Genomic DNA, 16,200 nt, shown 5'->3' with positions numbered 1-16,200 from the left:
CTACGGAAAATTTAGCTTACCCAATTCACCTATAGTGCATGTGTTTGTACAGTGAGGAAAACCAGAGCTCCCGGAGGAAACCCATGCCAACACGGGGAGAGCATGCAAACTCCGCACAAAAATGGCAACCGTCAATCACGCAAAACTCGTGCTGCTTCATTCGCGCGAATCGTGCCGCAGGATGTCTATTCGTCTCTTTGCATTGACTTAACATGTAAATCATTCATGCTTGATGCTTCTTCCGTGTCTGGTGTGAACGGAGCATTATAGAGTAGAATCTTGAAAACTTCGCTCCAAAACTCATAATGTTTTGGGCATGACCGAGAAAGATGTCCCAAGGAGCTCTCTGCAGATTCACATTTATTACAGTTAGAGGAGATAAAGGGGTAGAATTTGTCAAGCTTACTTCTAGAATAATGAAGCCGATGTACTCAATTCGATTAACTTAATAATTTTTACAATTTTACAAAAAAATATGAACTTAAGAATTGTGTTAGTTCAACTCATATTAAATAAGTAGTTTGAACACGCAGCAAAAGTCATTTTTTGGAGTGAGGACTGCTGACCACCGGCCGCTCTATACCAACTTCCTCTGAAGCCGCATTGAGTCCAGCAGAATGAGCTTTTAAAGATGTTATCTCCATCTCAGAGAAGAGCTGTTTGCTTTAGAGAGCTGTGAGAGGAGAGGAGCTGCTATGAGATGTGTAATCCCCATCTATCTGGATCCCCACACTCACCAGGGTTACAAAGATTTAGCAAGAATAATGCGCTCTGGAAAAATGTCCGGAGAAACAGGCAACCGGCAAGCAGGAGAATCATCAGTGTTCCCCCACACTGATACAAACACACTCCACGAACAAAAGACTCTTATTACAACATGTTCATTTAGAGGCTCTTCTTAAGCTCACACACAAAGTTCATTACTTACGCCTCCCTTGTTTTACCACCATAATGACATCATTTCCTGGACCAGTAAGATGACGTCTTTAAGGAAATCATTTTGGCTTTATAAAAAGCTTTTTTTTTCAGTCTCGTGGAAAGAAAATGTTCAAAAGTTTATAACAGGTTTATGAATTTGTGTCAGTAGATTTCAATTACAACATATATATATATATATATATATATATATATATATATATATATATATATATATATATATATATACAGTTGAAAATTATTAGCCCCCCTTTGAATTATTTTTCTTTTTTAAATATTTCCCAAATGATGTTTAACAGAGCAAGGAAATTTTCACAGTATGTCTGATTATATTTTTTCTCCTAGAGAAAGTCTTATTTGTTTTATTTTGGCTAGAATAAAAGCAGTTTTAAATTTAAAAAAAAAAACATTTTAAGGTCAAAATTATTAGCCCCTTTAAGCTATATATTTTTTCGATAGTCTACAGCAGTGTTTCCCAACCATTTTCCTGGAGGCACACCAACAGTACATATTTTGGATGACATTCTCCCTTACCTGACTAAAAAACTTCAGGTTTTTGAGTCTCTTCTTATGTTCTAATTAGGTGATTCAAGTGTGTTTGATTAGGGAGACATTGAAAATGTGTACTGTTGGTGTGCCTTCAGGAACAGGGTTGGGAAACACTGGTCTACAGAACAAACCATCATTATACAGTAACTTGCCTAATTACCCTAACCTGCCTAGTCAACCTAATTAACCGTCAAGCTTTTAAATGTCACTTTAAGCTGTTTAGAAGTGTCTTGAAAAATATCTAGTCAAATATTATTTACTGTCATCATGGCAAAGATAAAATAAATCAGTTATTAGAAATGAGTTATTAAAACTAGTATGTTTAGAAATGTGTTGAACAAATCTCTCAGTTAAACAGAAAAAGGGGAAAAAAAAACTAAACGGGGGCAAATAATTCAGGGGGGCTAATAATTCTGACCAACAGTATCTAAATGAAAAAACAGACATGTACTGCAAATATGTGTATTTTTAGCTCTCTTACTAATTTGGCATTAAAATAAAGCTTCATTTAAAGTTAATTATGGTCATTCGTCAACTTATTAACGCTACAAATATACAAACAACAATTAATCATATGACCAGAATGTAAAAATAAACAAAAAAAACTCAACAACACCACTGATTCTAAACAGGAAGCAACTGGGTTTGTCAATTAATAGGGTCGCAGGCACATTTCCAACCTGCAGTCTGTGTAGGTCCTAACGCCCCAGTATATTGATGGGGACTCTATTCTGCTCAGTGATCACTGTCTTTCGGATGAGATGTTAAACCGAGATCCTGACTCTCTGTGGTCATTAAAAATCCCAGGATGTCCTTCAAAAAAAAAAAGAGTAGGGGTGTAATCCCAGCATCTTGGCCAAATTTGCCCACTGGCCTCTATTCATCATGGCCTCCTCACCATCCCCATATCATAATTGGCTTCATCACTCTGTCTTCTCTCCAGCAATCAGCTGGTGTGTGATCTGCGGTTTGGCGCAATATGGCTGCCGTCGCGTCATCCAGGTGGATGCTGTACACTTATGGTGGATGAGGAGATTCCCGCTAATGTGTAAAGCGCTTTAAGTGTCCAGAAAAGTGCTCTATAAATGTAAGATATATTATTATTATTAACAAATATCAAAGAATGTCCTTAAACCCATCTAATACCTTTAGAGAAACTTTTTTCCAATAACAGTAGAAGTAGGGCTTCAAAAATATGAAGGGTTGTAAACTATACGTTAGACAGAGTGTTAAGAGTGAACATCTGCTTTGGTTTAGAGGGCAGCAGGTGGAACCACTCTGTCATTACGGCAAAAAATGTGAATCACAAAAAACCTGGAATGACTCGAAAACAAAAAAAAAAACATCTGAAATGGATTGAAAAAGCCAGTCAGAGAGTAATTTGGCCTTTTCCCTCTGGCATGTTGAGCAGGAGAAGCAAAAGAAGCAGCAGATCTGAACACAGCAGCACAAAAGCAGGTGGTGAAAACACAAGAATCCAGAAACACTAATTCTGCAATCCAGCGACGTGTTGATTGACAGTCTGTGTGTTTGTGTGTGTGTGCCACAGTTCAGACTACACCGTGTTCATCTCTAAATGACTTTGAAATTAAAAAAAAATGTTACCAAAGTCCCTTTAAGGCAAGTTCTTTCACTTGGCTGCCATCTTTGAAACACCTCTTGGGCAGTATGCTCATGCATTCTGTCTGAATGGGGAAACATCAAATTCTCCAAAACTGTTTGCCAAGCTTACAATTACATTTCATATTAGGAAGCACCAATAAAATTAAACAACTGTGTCTTTAGTTTCATTTCTAAACATTCCAATCACACAAAATCTGCCGAAACTCACGTCTGGACCGAGAATCGTCAGTCTGTAGCATAGGTGTCAAAGTCGATTCCTGGAGGGCCGCAGCTCTGCACAGTTTTGCTCCAACCCTAATCAAACACAGCTGATCCAAATAACCAAGGTGTTCAAATGAATCTTGAACACCTTGATTAGTTGCATCAGCTAGTTTGATTAGAGTTGGAGCAAAACTGTGCAGAGCTGCGGCCCTCCAGGAATGAACTTTGACACCTATGGTCTATAGCAATCGATAATTGGCTCCTGTACTAGAAGGTGGGGCTTCATTCGACATATTGACCGTTACCAAAGTCCCTTTAAGGCAAGTCATTTCACTCGGCGACCATCTTTAAAACGCCTCAGAGGTATTCTGTTTGAGTGGTGGAACATCAATGGCTGCGTCCGAAACCGCATACTTCCATACTATACAGTAAGCTAAAATCAGTATGCGAGCCGAGTAGTATGTCCAAATTCATAGAATTCGAAAGTCAGTATGCAAGTACCCGGATGACTTACTACTTCCGGCGAAATTCTGAAGTGCGCATCCCATGCAAGCTGAGCTATCCCATGATGCCCCGCGAGCGAATTCATAATTGGAAGTAAAGCGACGCAACTGACACAGGTAGGTCACGTGACCATGACAAAATGGCAGATGTAGTACGTCCGAATTCCATTCACACTTTACACATTCATACTCTATAGAACGTATTTTTCTAACAGCCAAGTAGACTGTTTAAATTCAAGTGCAGTACCTACTGAACAGTAGGCGGTTTCGGACGCAGCCAATATCTCCAAAACTCCTTGCAAAGCTTATGATTACATTTCATATTAGGAATCACCAAGATAATTAAACAACTGTCTCATTTCTAAACATTCGAATCACATAAAATCTGCGGAAACTCACATTTGGGCTGTACTTTTCCCCCGGAGAATCGTCAGTCTATAGTGATGGATGATTGGCTCCTGTGCTAGGCTTCATTCGCCATATTGACTGTTATACTTTTCCCCATTTAAAACTATACGAGTGACACGTCGTGTGAATTCTATAGTCTTTAATGTTATCAGACTTTTATACAATAATATAATAACAAATATCACAAAATGTTCTCAAACCCATATCTCATACATTTAGAGGAACTGACAATTTTCATGTGGTCTTTAAGTTTTATTTTCTAGACCGTGTCAAAGTTCCTTTAGGCAAGTGATTTCACTCGGCAGCCATGTTTGAAAAGCCTCTCTGGCAGTATGCTCGGGCATGAATGGGGAAACATCCATTTCTCCAAAACGGTTCGTCAAGCTTACGATTGCATTACAGATTTGGAATCATCAATAAAGTTAAACAAAAACTCTCTCTTGATTTTCATTTCTAAATGTTCAAATCAAACAAAATCAGCATTTTTTTCAGGTTGCCTGAGCTATCGTACATGCACATTCGAAAGAAAAGAGATCACGGCACCAACCTCATTTCTGGCCGTGTTACACATTGTAATCCTCTATATCAGTGGTCAGGAAGCTTTTTTCAGCAAAGAGCCATTTCAGATTTTTTTTAATCAAATGCATTTTTAAAGAGCCATATGGGGTGTGTGTATTTAACAAAACCTTTATTTATTTAAAGACAAAAAGTTTATGTCCATGCACAACTCAAAAATAAACAAATATGATGCACTGTAAATGTATAAAGAAAGGACAATTTAAAGACTTTTTTTTTCCATCGCCACTTATGAATGTTTGAATTTACGTGTGTGAGGTTACCATAGAAATGTAAGTTACCATAGAAATGTACCATAGAAATGTAAGAAATATAACTTGCCCTTTATTGTTGTCGCGATTCAAATTAAACCACAGCACCACAAATGCGCATTGGTTGAAACGTCCTTTTATTGTAAACAGAGTTCTTATTCTTTTGCTATAGAAAATACAATATAAAGGGAATTGTTATTGTATTTTTAATAGGAAACTGATTTCTAGTATCATTTAGATTTTTAGCCAATCATTGATTGCTATAGAGTAACATTTCTCCGTGGGAGAAGCTCAGACCAGACGACTGCTTTTACGACAGTTTGGTGGTCAACAAACACACTGGAATCTCATCGAATACTTTCTTCACAGACATGAGAAATATGTCCTTATGAAGCCTGAAATCTCTACTTTTAAATGAATCACCCACATATGAAAACAAAGGTTTTTGTTTTTGTAATTAGTATGAAACGAACGCGAGGTACAGTCCGTCCTGTCAAACCACATCACATGACAGCAGCAAATACTCAAATGCACACAAACTTGTAAACAAAGAGTCGCTGTTATTTCTGGAGGAGATTCACCATCAACACCAAGTAGTGGGTTACTTCAGAAGAGCAGCCTAATCAGACGATCATTATTCAGAAAATGATCATCTGTAACACGGTCATAAATGAGGTCGGTGTCGTGATCTCATACATTTTGAGTGCACATGTGCATTAGCTTGGGCAACTTGAAAATATGCCGATTTAGTTTGATTCAGACATTTAGAAATGAAGCCGGATGTTGTTTAGGTTTATTGGTGCTTCCAATCATGTAATGTAATCGTAAGCTTGGCAAACAGTTTTGGAAAATTTGATGTTTCCCAACTCAAACAGAATGACCGAGCGGTGCTTCAGAAATGGCCGCCGTGTGAAATTACCTGCCTTAAAGGGGCTTTGCCATTACACTTTTCCCCATTCAAAACTATACAAGTGACACATCATGTATTTTCTAGAGTCTTTGACCGTGTTCAGGTCTAAATGACAGTGTTTTTATTTGAAATTTGGAATAAAAGTTATCAGACTTTTCTAGAATAATATAATAACAAACATCACAAAATATTTTCAAATCCATTTCGAGGAACTGACACTTATCATGTGGTCTCCAAGTGTTTTTTTCTAGACTGCGTTGAGCTCAGCCTGGCACTCGCTCAGTCTCCTCTGCACTTGATTAGTCAGAGCATGTGCCACCCCGTGGGTCACTGTCATGATACCGTAGGCCTGCGGAGCAAAAGAGAGACCTTGATTTGAGGTAAATGATTGTTACACAGAGATGAAAACTCATTTACAGGCCTGAAACGTGAGCTCTGAGAGTCCAGACAGTCGTGATGTTACTGTGGGATTACAAATACAAAGTGTATGATGGGGTTCGTTTTAGTGAGAGTGATGTTTAATAGTCTTTCATAATGAATAAAAGGTCAAATTAAAGATACAATTAATTTATATTCTATTCTATAACACTATTATACTATATTATATTATATTATATTATATTATATTATATTATATTATATTATATTATATTGTATTATATTGTATTATATTATATTATATTACATTATATTATATTATATTATATTATATTATATTATATTACATTATATTATATTATATTATATTATATTATATTATATTGTATTATATTATATTATATTATATTATATTATATTATATTGTATTATATTGTATTATATTATATTATATTACATTATATTATATTATATTATATTATATTATATTATATTATATTACATTATATTATATTATATATTATATTATATTATATTATATTATATTGTATTATATTGTATTATATTATATTATATTACATTATATTATATTATATTATATTATATTATATTATATTATATTACATTATATTATATTATATTATATTATATTATATTATATTGTATTATATTGTATTATATTATATTATATTACATTATATTACATTATATTATATTATATTATATTATATTATATTATATTATATTATATTATATTATATTATATTTTATTATATTATATTATATTATTCATTCCACTTATTCCCTTTATTTATCAGGGGTCACCATGGAATAAAGTGGAATAAACCACCAATTTATCCAGCAGATGTTTTACGCCCTTCCAGGTGCAACTCAGTACTGGGAAACACCCATACACTCTTATTCACACACATACACTATGGCAAATTTAGCTTATTCAATTCACCTATTGCGCATGTCTTTGGACTGTGGGGGAAACTGAAGCACCCAGAGGAAACCCACGCGAACATGGGGAAAACATGCAAACTCCACACAGCCGGGCTCGAACCAGCCACCTTCTGGCTGTGAGGCAACAGTGCTAACCACTAAGCCACTGTGTTGCATCAAAATATTAAAACATTTTTGCAATTTTTTCCCAAAGAATTACATTATATCTGTGATGAGCCTTAAATTATATTATAATCAGAGTATTGGGGCCTTTTATTATTTATGCAGGGTTTTCATACATAAGGCTTATTATTTATAGTCATGAATTGAGCATAAAACATTTTTTGCAATAAACTATTGGAGCTTTTGTCAATTTTTTTATTAATCATATTATTATAAAACCAATGAAGGCTGTGAATTCTTTGGCCCACATTTTGTAAAATAAAATAAAATAAAATAAAATAAAATAAAATAAAATAAAATAAAATAAAATAAAATAAAATAAAATAATGAAAGTTATTTAATAAAATTATATCATATGAAATTAAATTAAAATAAAGTAAATTAAAATAAAAATTTAAATAATGAAATTAAATAATATAAAATTAAATTTAAATAAAATTAATTAAATTAAAACTAAATAAAAAGTGAAATAATATAAAATTAAATTTAAATAAAATAAATTAAATTAAAACTAAATAAAAAGTGAAATAATATAAAATTTAATTTAAATAAAATAAATTAAAATTAAAAAATTAAATAATGAAATTAAATAATATAAAATAAAATGTAAATAAAATAAATTAAAACAAAAAAAAGTGAAATAATAAACATTAAATTATATACAATTTTTTTTTAATAAAATAAATTAAAACAAAATAAAATAAAATAAAAAGTTAAATTAAATTAAATAATATAAAATAAAATAAAAATAAAATAAATTAAGTTAAAACTAAATAAGAAGTTAAATGATGAAATTAAATAATATAAAATTAAAATTAAATAAAATAAAAAGTAAATAATGAAATTAAATAATAGAAAATAAAATTTAAATTAAATTAAAAAAAAGTAAAATAATGAAATAATATAAAATTAATAAAATAAAATAAAAAGTAAATAATGAAATAAAATAAAATAAAATGTTAAATAATGAATTTAAATAATATAAAATTTAATTAAAATAAAATAAATTAAAACAAAATAAATTAAATAGTTAATAAAATAAAATAAAATAAAATAAAATAAATAAAATAAAATAAAATAAAATAAAATAAAATAAAATAAATAAAATAAAATAAAATAAAATAAAATAAAATAAAATAAAATAAAATAAAATAAAATAAAAACACAGACTGGTGGACTCAGTGTTTAGACAGCCGTCAGACAGTGGTGAGCTGAACTGCAGGCACTAAGGGCCTCATTACGCTCCTGACGTCTCTTCTGTAGGTTAAAGGGCCAAAGAGCAGATGATAACAGACCTGAGTAAAGCTCCCACGAGCCTCTTCCAGTCGGCCCAGGAAATGCTGTAGTTTCCCGACCCGCAGCAGCTCCACCGCCCTGGACGGATGAGGATCACTGTAGTACAGCCTGACGGAGAAAACACAACACTAATAAGACAGCTGCAGAAGGAATGCTCACTAATGCTTTATGATTTTAATTCTGGTGCATTTTCAGATCAAAGTCATTTTATTTTTATAATTTCTTTGACAAACTGTACATATTTTGATGTTTCCCAGTACAGCTGGAAAAGCATCCGTTGCGTAAAACATATACTGGATAAGTTGGCGGTTCATTCCGCTGTGCGACCCCTAAAGGGACTAAGCTAAAGGAAAACGAATGAATGAGTTGCCTTGGCAAATAAATCAAATAAAGTTGAAGTAGTACAACTGAAGTTGAAATTGAAGTACTAAATCTGGAAAAAAAGAAGAAGAAATATTTACTAAAGCAAATAAAAATAATAGCTAGAATTACTAGCATCTAATTATTTGCAACACTAAAAAAAATAACAATTTAAGAAAATAAAATATAAATAAATGCAATAATAGTATAATATAGTATAATATAACAATACTAAAATGAGTACATTTGAATAAAGAATAACATTTTATAAAGAAAAAATATGAAATATACTTTTATATGATTACATAAGAAAGCATGTGTTCTTTTAAATTTAATGAACAATAAACAAATAAAATACTACATCCTTCTCTCTACCAATTTTATTAATCAGTACAGTTTTGCACAGCAGTTTTATTTCATGGAAACATTTCAAATGGAAAAGAAAGATTTTTTTTTGTCTTTTCCGAAGACTAAAATGAAGAAATTTTTTTATTACAAAAACTATCAAATATTAAATGTATATACATAATAAATATACATTAAATAAATATAATGTATATGAGAACCTGTACAAAAAAACTTTATCTTTAAAAAAATGCTAGACTTTAATGTCATTTAGTGTATATATGTGTGTGTGTGTGTATATATATATATATATATATATATATATATATATATATATATATATATATATATATATATATATATATATATATATATATATATATATATGTATATATATTTAACTAAATTTCTAATTTAGATTTATTCAATTTTATAATTATTATTTTAAATTTAATTTAATTTATTTTATTTTAACATTTTTTATTTATAATTTAATTTAATTTATTTTATGCTATCTTATAAAATTCTATTATTTAACTCTTTATTTTATTTTATTTTACAAAATGTAAAATAAAATAGGATAAAATAAAATAAAAAGTTAAATAATAAAATAAAATAAAATAAAATGAAATAAAAAGTTAAATAACAATTTAAAAAAAAAAAAAATAATAAAATAAAATAAATTAAGATAAAATAAGATAAGATAAGATAAGATAAGATAAGATAAGATAAGATAAGATAAGATAAGATAAGATAAGATAAGATAAAATAAAATAAAACAGACTGCCAGTGGAACCTCTTATATTCCATCTGCCTCAAAATAAAACAAATTTCCTTTTAGTAAATTTTTTTTTAAATTTATGGTGTTTAGAGTGCATCAGATGAATAGCGGTGGTCCTGGCAAGAAACGAGCTCACATCAGCATATATTCCAGACACAGGAGTGTGAGGCTGATGTTCTCTGTCAGCTGCGCAAGAAAGAAAAGCCTTTATTCCACATTTCCTATTCATCCGCACTGAGCCGAGGGCAGCGGGCCAGGCTTATGGGTGATCCTCAATGCTGAGACGGCCAAAGCAGAGACACCCTGATTGTCTGACGCTCCAAAAAACCAGCACGTAAAGTCACAAAGTCCTCTTTTGACAGCACAGTACAGCGCAAGATAAGAATAAATTAGGATTTGGAGTCTTTCATCGGACTTAACATCAACTCCAGCCCCATTTTACTTCCGTGATCTTGAAGTGCCCCTATTATTCAAAAGGTGGCTATTTTTGGTTCTGGAGGTCTCCTACTGCAACATCCATTCAAGTCAAAAAAGACTTTCGTTTTCTTATCATCTACACTGCAGCCTCAGCTCTTTTCTCTCAGTGTCTGAAACGGTTAGTTTAATGAGACTCTCTATGAGAGTCTGCTGTGCTTCGATTGGTCAGATCATACCATAGTCTATTGTGATTGGTTGACTGCTTACATTTCAGAGCTTTTTTGAAACAAAAGCTCAATTTATCTGCATTTTGAACTTTAAAAGCTTGTAGATATTTTACATTTTAAAAAATTATGTACAAAATAATTTAAAGGCATACTTCACGCACAATTTTTGGGACATTTTTAACATAAAATCAGTTTAATAATCTTTAATAAAATGAAATAAAATAGCTTGCATTCACAAAATTCTGATTTAACATCAACTCCAGCCCCATTTTACTTCCGTGACCATGAAGTGCGCCTATTATGCTGTTCAAAAGGTGGCTATTTTTGGTTCTGGAGGTCTCCTACTGCAAATCTACATCCATTCAGGGTTAAAAAAGACTTTTGTTTTCTTATAATCTACCCTGCAGCGTCAGCTCTTTTCCCTCAGTTTCTGAAATGGTTAGTTTAAAAATTCTCTAAACTCTGCCTATATTAGAGTGCTGTGCTCTGATTGGTCAGATCATACCATAGTCTGTTGTGATTGGTTGACTGCTTACATTTCAGAGCTTTTTTTGAAACACAAAAGCTCAATTTATCAGCATTTTGAACTTTAAAAGCTTGTTGATATTTAACATTTGAAAATATTATATACGAAATTATTTAAAGGGATACTTTATGCACAATTATTTTGGGTATTTTTACATAAAAGCAGTTTAATAATCTTTAATAAAATGACATAAACTGCAACATAACATAAGAGTGCGGTTTTCCCCGCCCACCGTATTAATTGACAGGTGCCATGTCTCCATAATAACATGTATACACACGTCCACAGAACATTTTTGCTAGTATTTGGTATTTTTGACTAGTGATCTTATTTCAGCTTCACCCGTGTCTATGACTGACTGCTGTTTATCTAACGTAACTCAGGCGAAGCAGACATGCACGTCAGAGCGGTGGGCAAGTAGAAGCTGCTCATTTGTATTGAAAGCCACAGGCTACAAAACAGCTACACTTTCCTCAGACACTAAAATGGGCTGAATCTACATTACATAATAAATAATCTGATGGGTATTTTGAGCTGAAACTTTACAGATGCATTTTGGAGACACCAAAATCTTATCTTACATCTTGTAAAAGGGGGAAAATTGGTGGCCTTTAAGTTGCCTTGACAAATAAAGTTGCTAAAACAATAAATAAATAAATAAATAAATAAATAAATAAATAAATAAATAAATAAATAAATAAATAAATGAGTAAAGGGCGTCACGGCGCGGGATGTGTGTCATGATCACCTCACAGCAAGAAAGTTGCTGGTTCGAGCCCCGGCTGGGTCAGTTGGCATTTCTGTGTAGAGTTTTTTCATCCGGGTGCTCTGGTTTCCCCCACAAGTTTAAAGACATGCGCTATAGGTGAATTGGGTAAGCTAAATTGACCGCATTGTTTGTGTGTGAATAGGAGTGTATGGGTGTTTCCCAGTGATGGGTTGCAGCTGGAAGGACATCTGCTGCATAAAACATATGCTGGATAAGTTGGCGGTTCATACCGCTGTGACAACCCCAGATTAATAAAGGAACTACGCCAAAAATGAAATTAGTTAATAAATGAATAAATAAATAAATAAATTGAAATATTTACTAACGCAAATTACAAAAACAAATAATTACTAACATACAATTATTTAAATCAAAAACATAAGCTGAATCAAAATATTTAGAAAAAAATCAATGATAGTATATAATACTAAAATGAATACATTTGAATAAAGATAATAAAAATATATCTAAAATACATATGCACTGTGTAATGTATACTTACTCCCAGGGCCGTTTATATCGAAGTTCATATTTAGAAGCACCATATTGGTGTTTCGTAACATTTAATTTTTATGAAATGATAATAATAGTTAAAAAGATACAGTACTACAGTGTGTCTACAGAGTTAAATTGGAATCTTTTAAAGACATTTTTCATACCAAATTATATTTATGATCTACCAAAGCTGACTTTAAGGCTTTTTAAGGCCTTTTATAATATGAAGAACTTTATTTAAGACATTTTAAGACTTTTTAAAACACCCTGTACTATGACATGATGCCTACTGGTTTCACACTTTTTATAAAACAAGACACAAGGCATTCATTGCTGTATATAACTTTTTTTTTTTAAGATAAGAGTCCTCAGAACAACATCCCATCGAACACATTTAGTCCACTGACACAATAGTGTTGAATTAGGAATGGTTATTGATTTGTTTATGTCACCGTTTCTTTCAGAGACCAGTTGTTTACAATGACTATGCTTACATGAACATCAGTATATGAATTATTTGCCTTAATCTAATTAAGACAATAATAAGATTAAGGTGTTTACATGAGTTGCTCTATGAATGTTCCTTTCATGATCCTGTTTTATATGTTATAGCATGTATAACATTAACGTCATCGAGTCACCACGCTATCCGCATTTCCTCTGAGGTTTTTGATTCACTTTTGATTTGTCGACTTTAACTGCAGTTTGGCACTTTCACTTTTATTCAGGAAGATTTCATGCATGCCCCCGTGACAAATGAGATATTGCATGCAATTATGAACTGCTGGAAGAGTGTTGCTTTATTGGGATTTCACACTGCTTGCTGAATGGTAGAAAAAACCTCCGCATTTCATGATGCATGTGTCTGTGGTCTGGACTGACTTGATAGGTGCAAAAAGTGTCAAATATCCGTGTGTGTGGGTGTGTGTGTGTGGACTGTCCTGTCGCAAAACGCAAAAGTCCTACTGTACATGAGGGTAATAGTTGGATTAAGGTGTTTACATGTCTCACTTCAATAATGCAACTAAAATCGGCTTACCCCACATGTCTTATTTCGATTTCTCTTTAGTTCGATTATGACCTTAATCAGATTAAATTAATTAAAAATAAAATAAAAAATTGCTGTTTACATGGTAGACTCATAATCAGAGTATTGTCTTAATTGCATTAAAATCAAATTATTGTTGTCCATGTAAACGTACTCATTGTTTACTATATTACTTACACGTGAAAATGGCTTCTTTGTAGTAAAAAGCAAGACGAAGTCTACTGGTTTTCAAAATATATATAACAGAAGAAAGATACTCAAATAGATCAGGCCAATAGTAATCAATGACAGAATTTTTATTTTTGGGTGAACTATCCCTTTAATATTTCCAGAATATTCATGGCAAAATGATTTAACGCTTAAATCAAACTCACATTTGGCAGCATTTTTGTTTTGTTTGAGTTCCAGCTCATAACTCAGTGAACTAAAGCTGCGTTTCATCTTCATGGCCTTGACTGACTTTCATTTAAAGGTCAAATCCTTGGTGGTAAAAGCAATGATGAAGATGAGCTTTTATACTTCTTCAAAACTCTCAGGGGTTTCTGTAGAGGAGCTCAGTCATCGCCTGCACACACTTGTAATGGTGAAATATTCCTCTGCTGGGACGCCCCATGACAGTCTTCATCAACTAGTACAGATTTTTTATAGTCATGGGTTGCAAGTCTGGTACTGTCAAGGTCAACCAATAGTAGAGATTGATGCTCTAAGCTCCTCGGGTTCGTTTCAAACACCCCGGTGATTTTGTTAGTTGTAAAAGTGTCTAGAAACATCAGACTCTTTAGATGTTACAAAAAAAAAATAGCTTCACAAGGACAAATGCTCTTGGTGAATGAAAAAAGCTGATGATGTGAAATGATGTTTTGGTCAATATTTATAGGACTGTTGGAGAAAACATTTAGTTTCATATATATATATATATATATATATATATATATATATATATATATTCTGATGCTGGCTAACACATTAACAGATCATACTATTTTCAAACTTTTGGATGGTAGTGCATATATATATTGAGCTTTTGTGTTTAAAAAAAAGCTCTGAAATTCAGGCAGTCAACCAATCACAACAGACTATGGTATGATCTGACCAATCAGAGCACAGCACTCTAATATAGGCAGAGTTTAGAGATATATATATATATATATATATATGTGTACTACCATCCAAAAGTTTGAAAATAGTATGATCTGTTAATGTGTTAGCCAGCATCAGAACGTGGACTGGGGTGCTGTTTTTGCACGTGATTGTTTATGAATAGATTACATCAAAAAGAACACGAGTAATCTTGACAAACTATACATCAGTCTAAAGCTACAACCCTCAAGCAGCCATTGTAGCTAATTGTTTTTCAATGAGAAGCTTGAGAATAAAGAATGTATTTGCTAAATTTTTGTAAGTTGTTAAGAAAAAGCTTATTAGATATGGAGTACATATTTTATTATTTTGAAAGGTAAGAGTCCTCAGAACAACATCCCATTGAACACATTTAGTCCACTGACACAATAGTGTTGAATTAGGAATGGTTATTAATTTATGTCACAGTTTCTTCCAGAGACCTGTTGTTTATATTGTTTACTATGTTACTTACACATGAAAATGGCGTCTTTAAAGTAAAAAGCAAGACAAAGCCAATTCTGCTCATTCTGTTCAAGGCTGCATTTACAGTTGAAGTCAGAACTATTAGCCCCTCTGAATTATAAGCCCCACTTTTTATTTCCTTTCCAATTTCTGTTTAACGGAGAGAAGATTTGTCTAACCCTACCAGTCACAGTGACGTAAGGAGCTCCATTGAGTGCATTGTGTCTGACATTGCATCTCTGAGAGATGCAATCTCAGCTTGCATCTTAAAGGCTGCATCCAGATACTATTGAATAGTTTTAATAATTAATTTCTAGTCACTGATTTCTTTTATCTTTGCCATGATGACAGTACATTATATTTTACAAGATATTTTTCAAGACACTGCTATACAGTGACATTTAAAGGCTTAACCAAACTGTAAAACCCAATAAGTTAAGGTAACTCAAACCATTTGAGGAAACTGATTGCAACAAACCATTTAAGTTCAAAAACCAATGCTAATGAGTACTGTGAACTTAATCCATTTGAGTAAATCAAGCAATTAACTAGAAAAGTTAGGGTATTTTTGCTGGACACTCAAACACTTTACTCATTTTTGGGGGAATCTCCTCATCCACCTGGAAGACGCGGCGGCGATACAACACACCACCTGATTGGTGGAGAGGAGTGATGAAGCTAATTACAGTATGATATGGGGATGGTTAGGAGGACAGAGGCCAAAGGGCAAATTAATCCCTACTATTTTTTGAAGGACATCCTGGAATTTTTAATAACCACAGAGAGTCAGGACCTCAGTCTCATCCAAAAGACAGAGTATAGAGTCCCCATCAATATAGTGGGGCGTATGGACACACAGACCGCAGGTTGAGCGCCCCCTGCTGGTCGC

The 16,200-nt window shown here is 32.5% G+C and overlaps 1 protein-coding gene across 1 annotated transcript in view; it reads right to left on the bottom strand.

Moving 5' to 3' along the window:
* Positions 1-6,154: 6,154 nt before the first annotated feature.
* Positions 6,155-16,200, bottom strand: part of smyd3 (SET and MYND domain containing 3) — a 67,150-nt gene continuing 57,104 nt past the window's right edge. The window contains exons 5-6 of the mRNA XM_056476754.1: positions 8,759-8,867; positions 6,155-6,306 (exon numbers count right to left, since the gene is read on the bottom strand). Of these exons, the coding sequence (XP_056332729.1) occupies positions 6,205-6,306; positions 8,759-8,867 (211 nt within the window). The 3' untranslated portion in view covers positions 6,155-6,204. The remainder of the gene's footprint in view (positions 6,307-8,758; positions 8,868-16,200) is intronic.

Source organism: Danio aesculapii, chromosome 17, assembly GCF_903798145.1.
Source record: "Danio aesculapii chromosome 17, fDanAes4.1, whole genome shotgun sequence".
NCBI classification, from domain to species: domain Eukaryota; kingdom Metazoa; phylum Chordata; class Actinopteri; order Cypriniformes; family Danionidae; genus Danio; species Danio aesculapii.
Note: the sequence above shows the minus strand (reverse complement) of the source record. Positions and strands in the feature narration are given on the sequence as shown.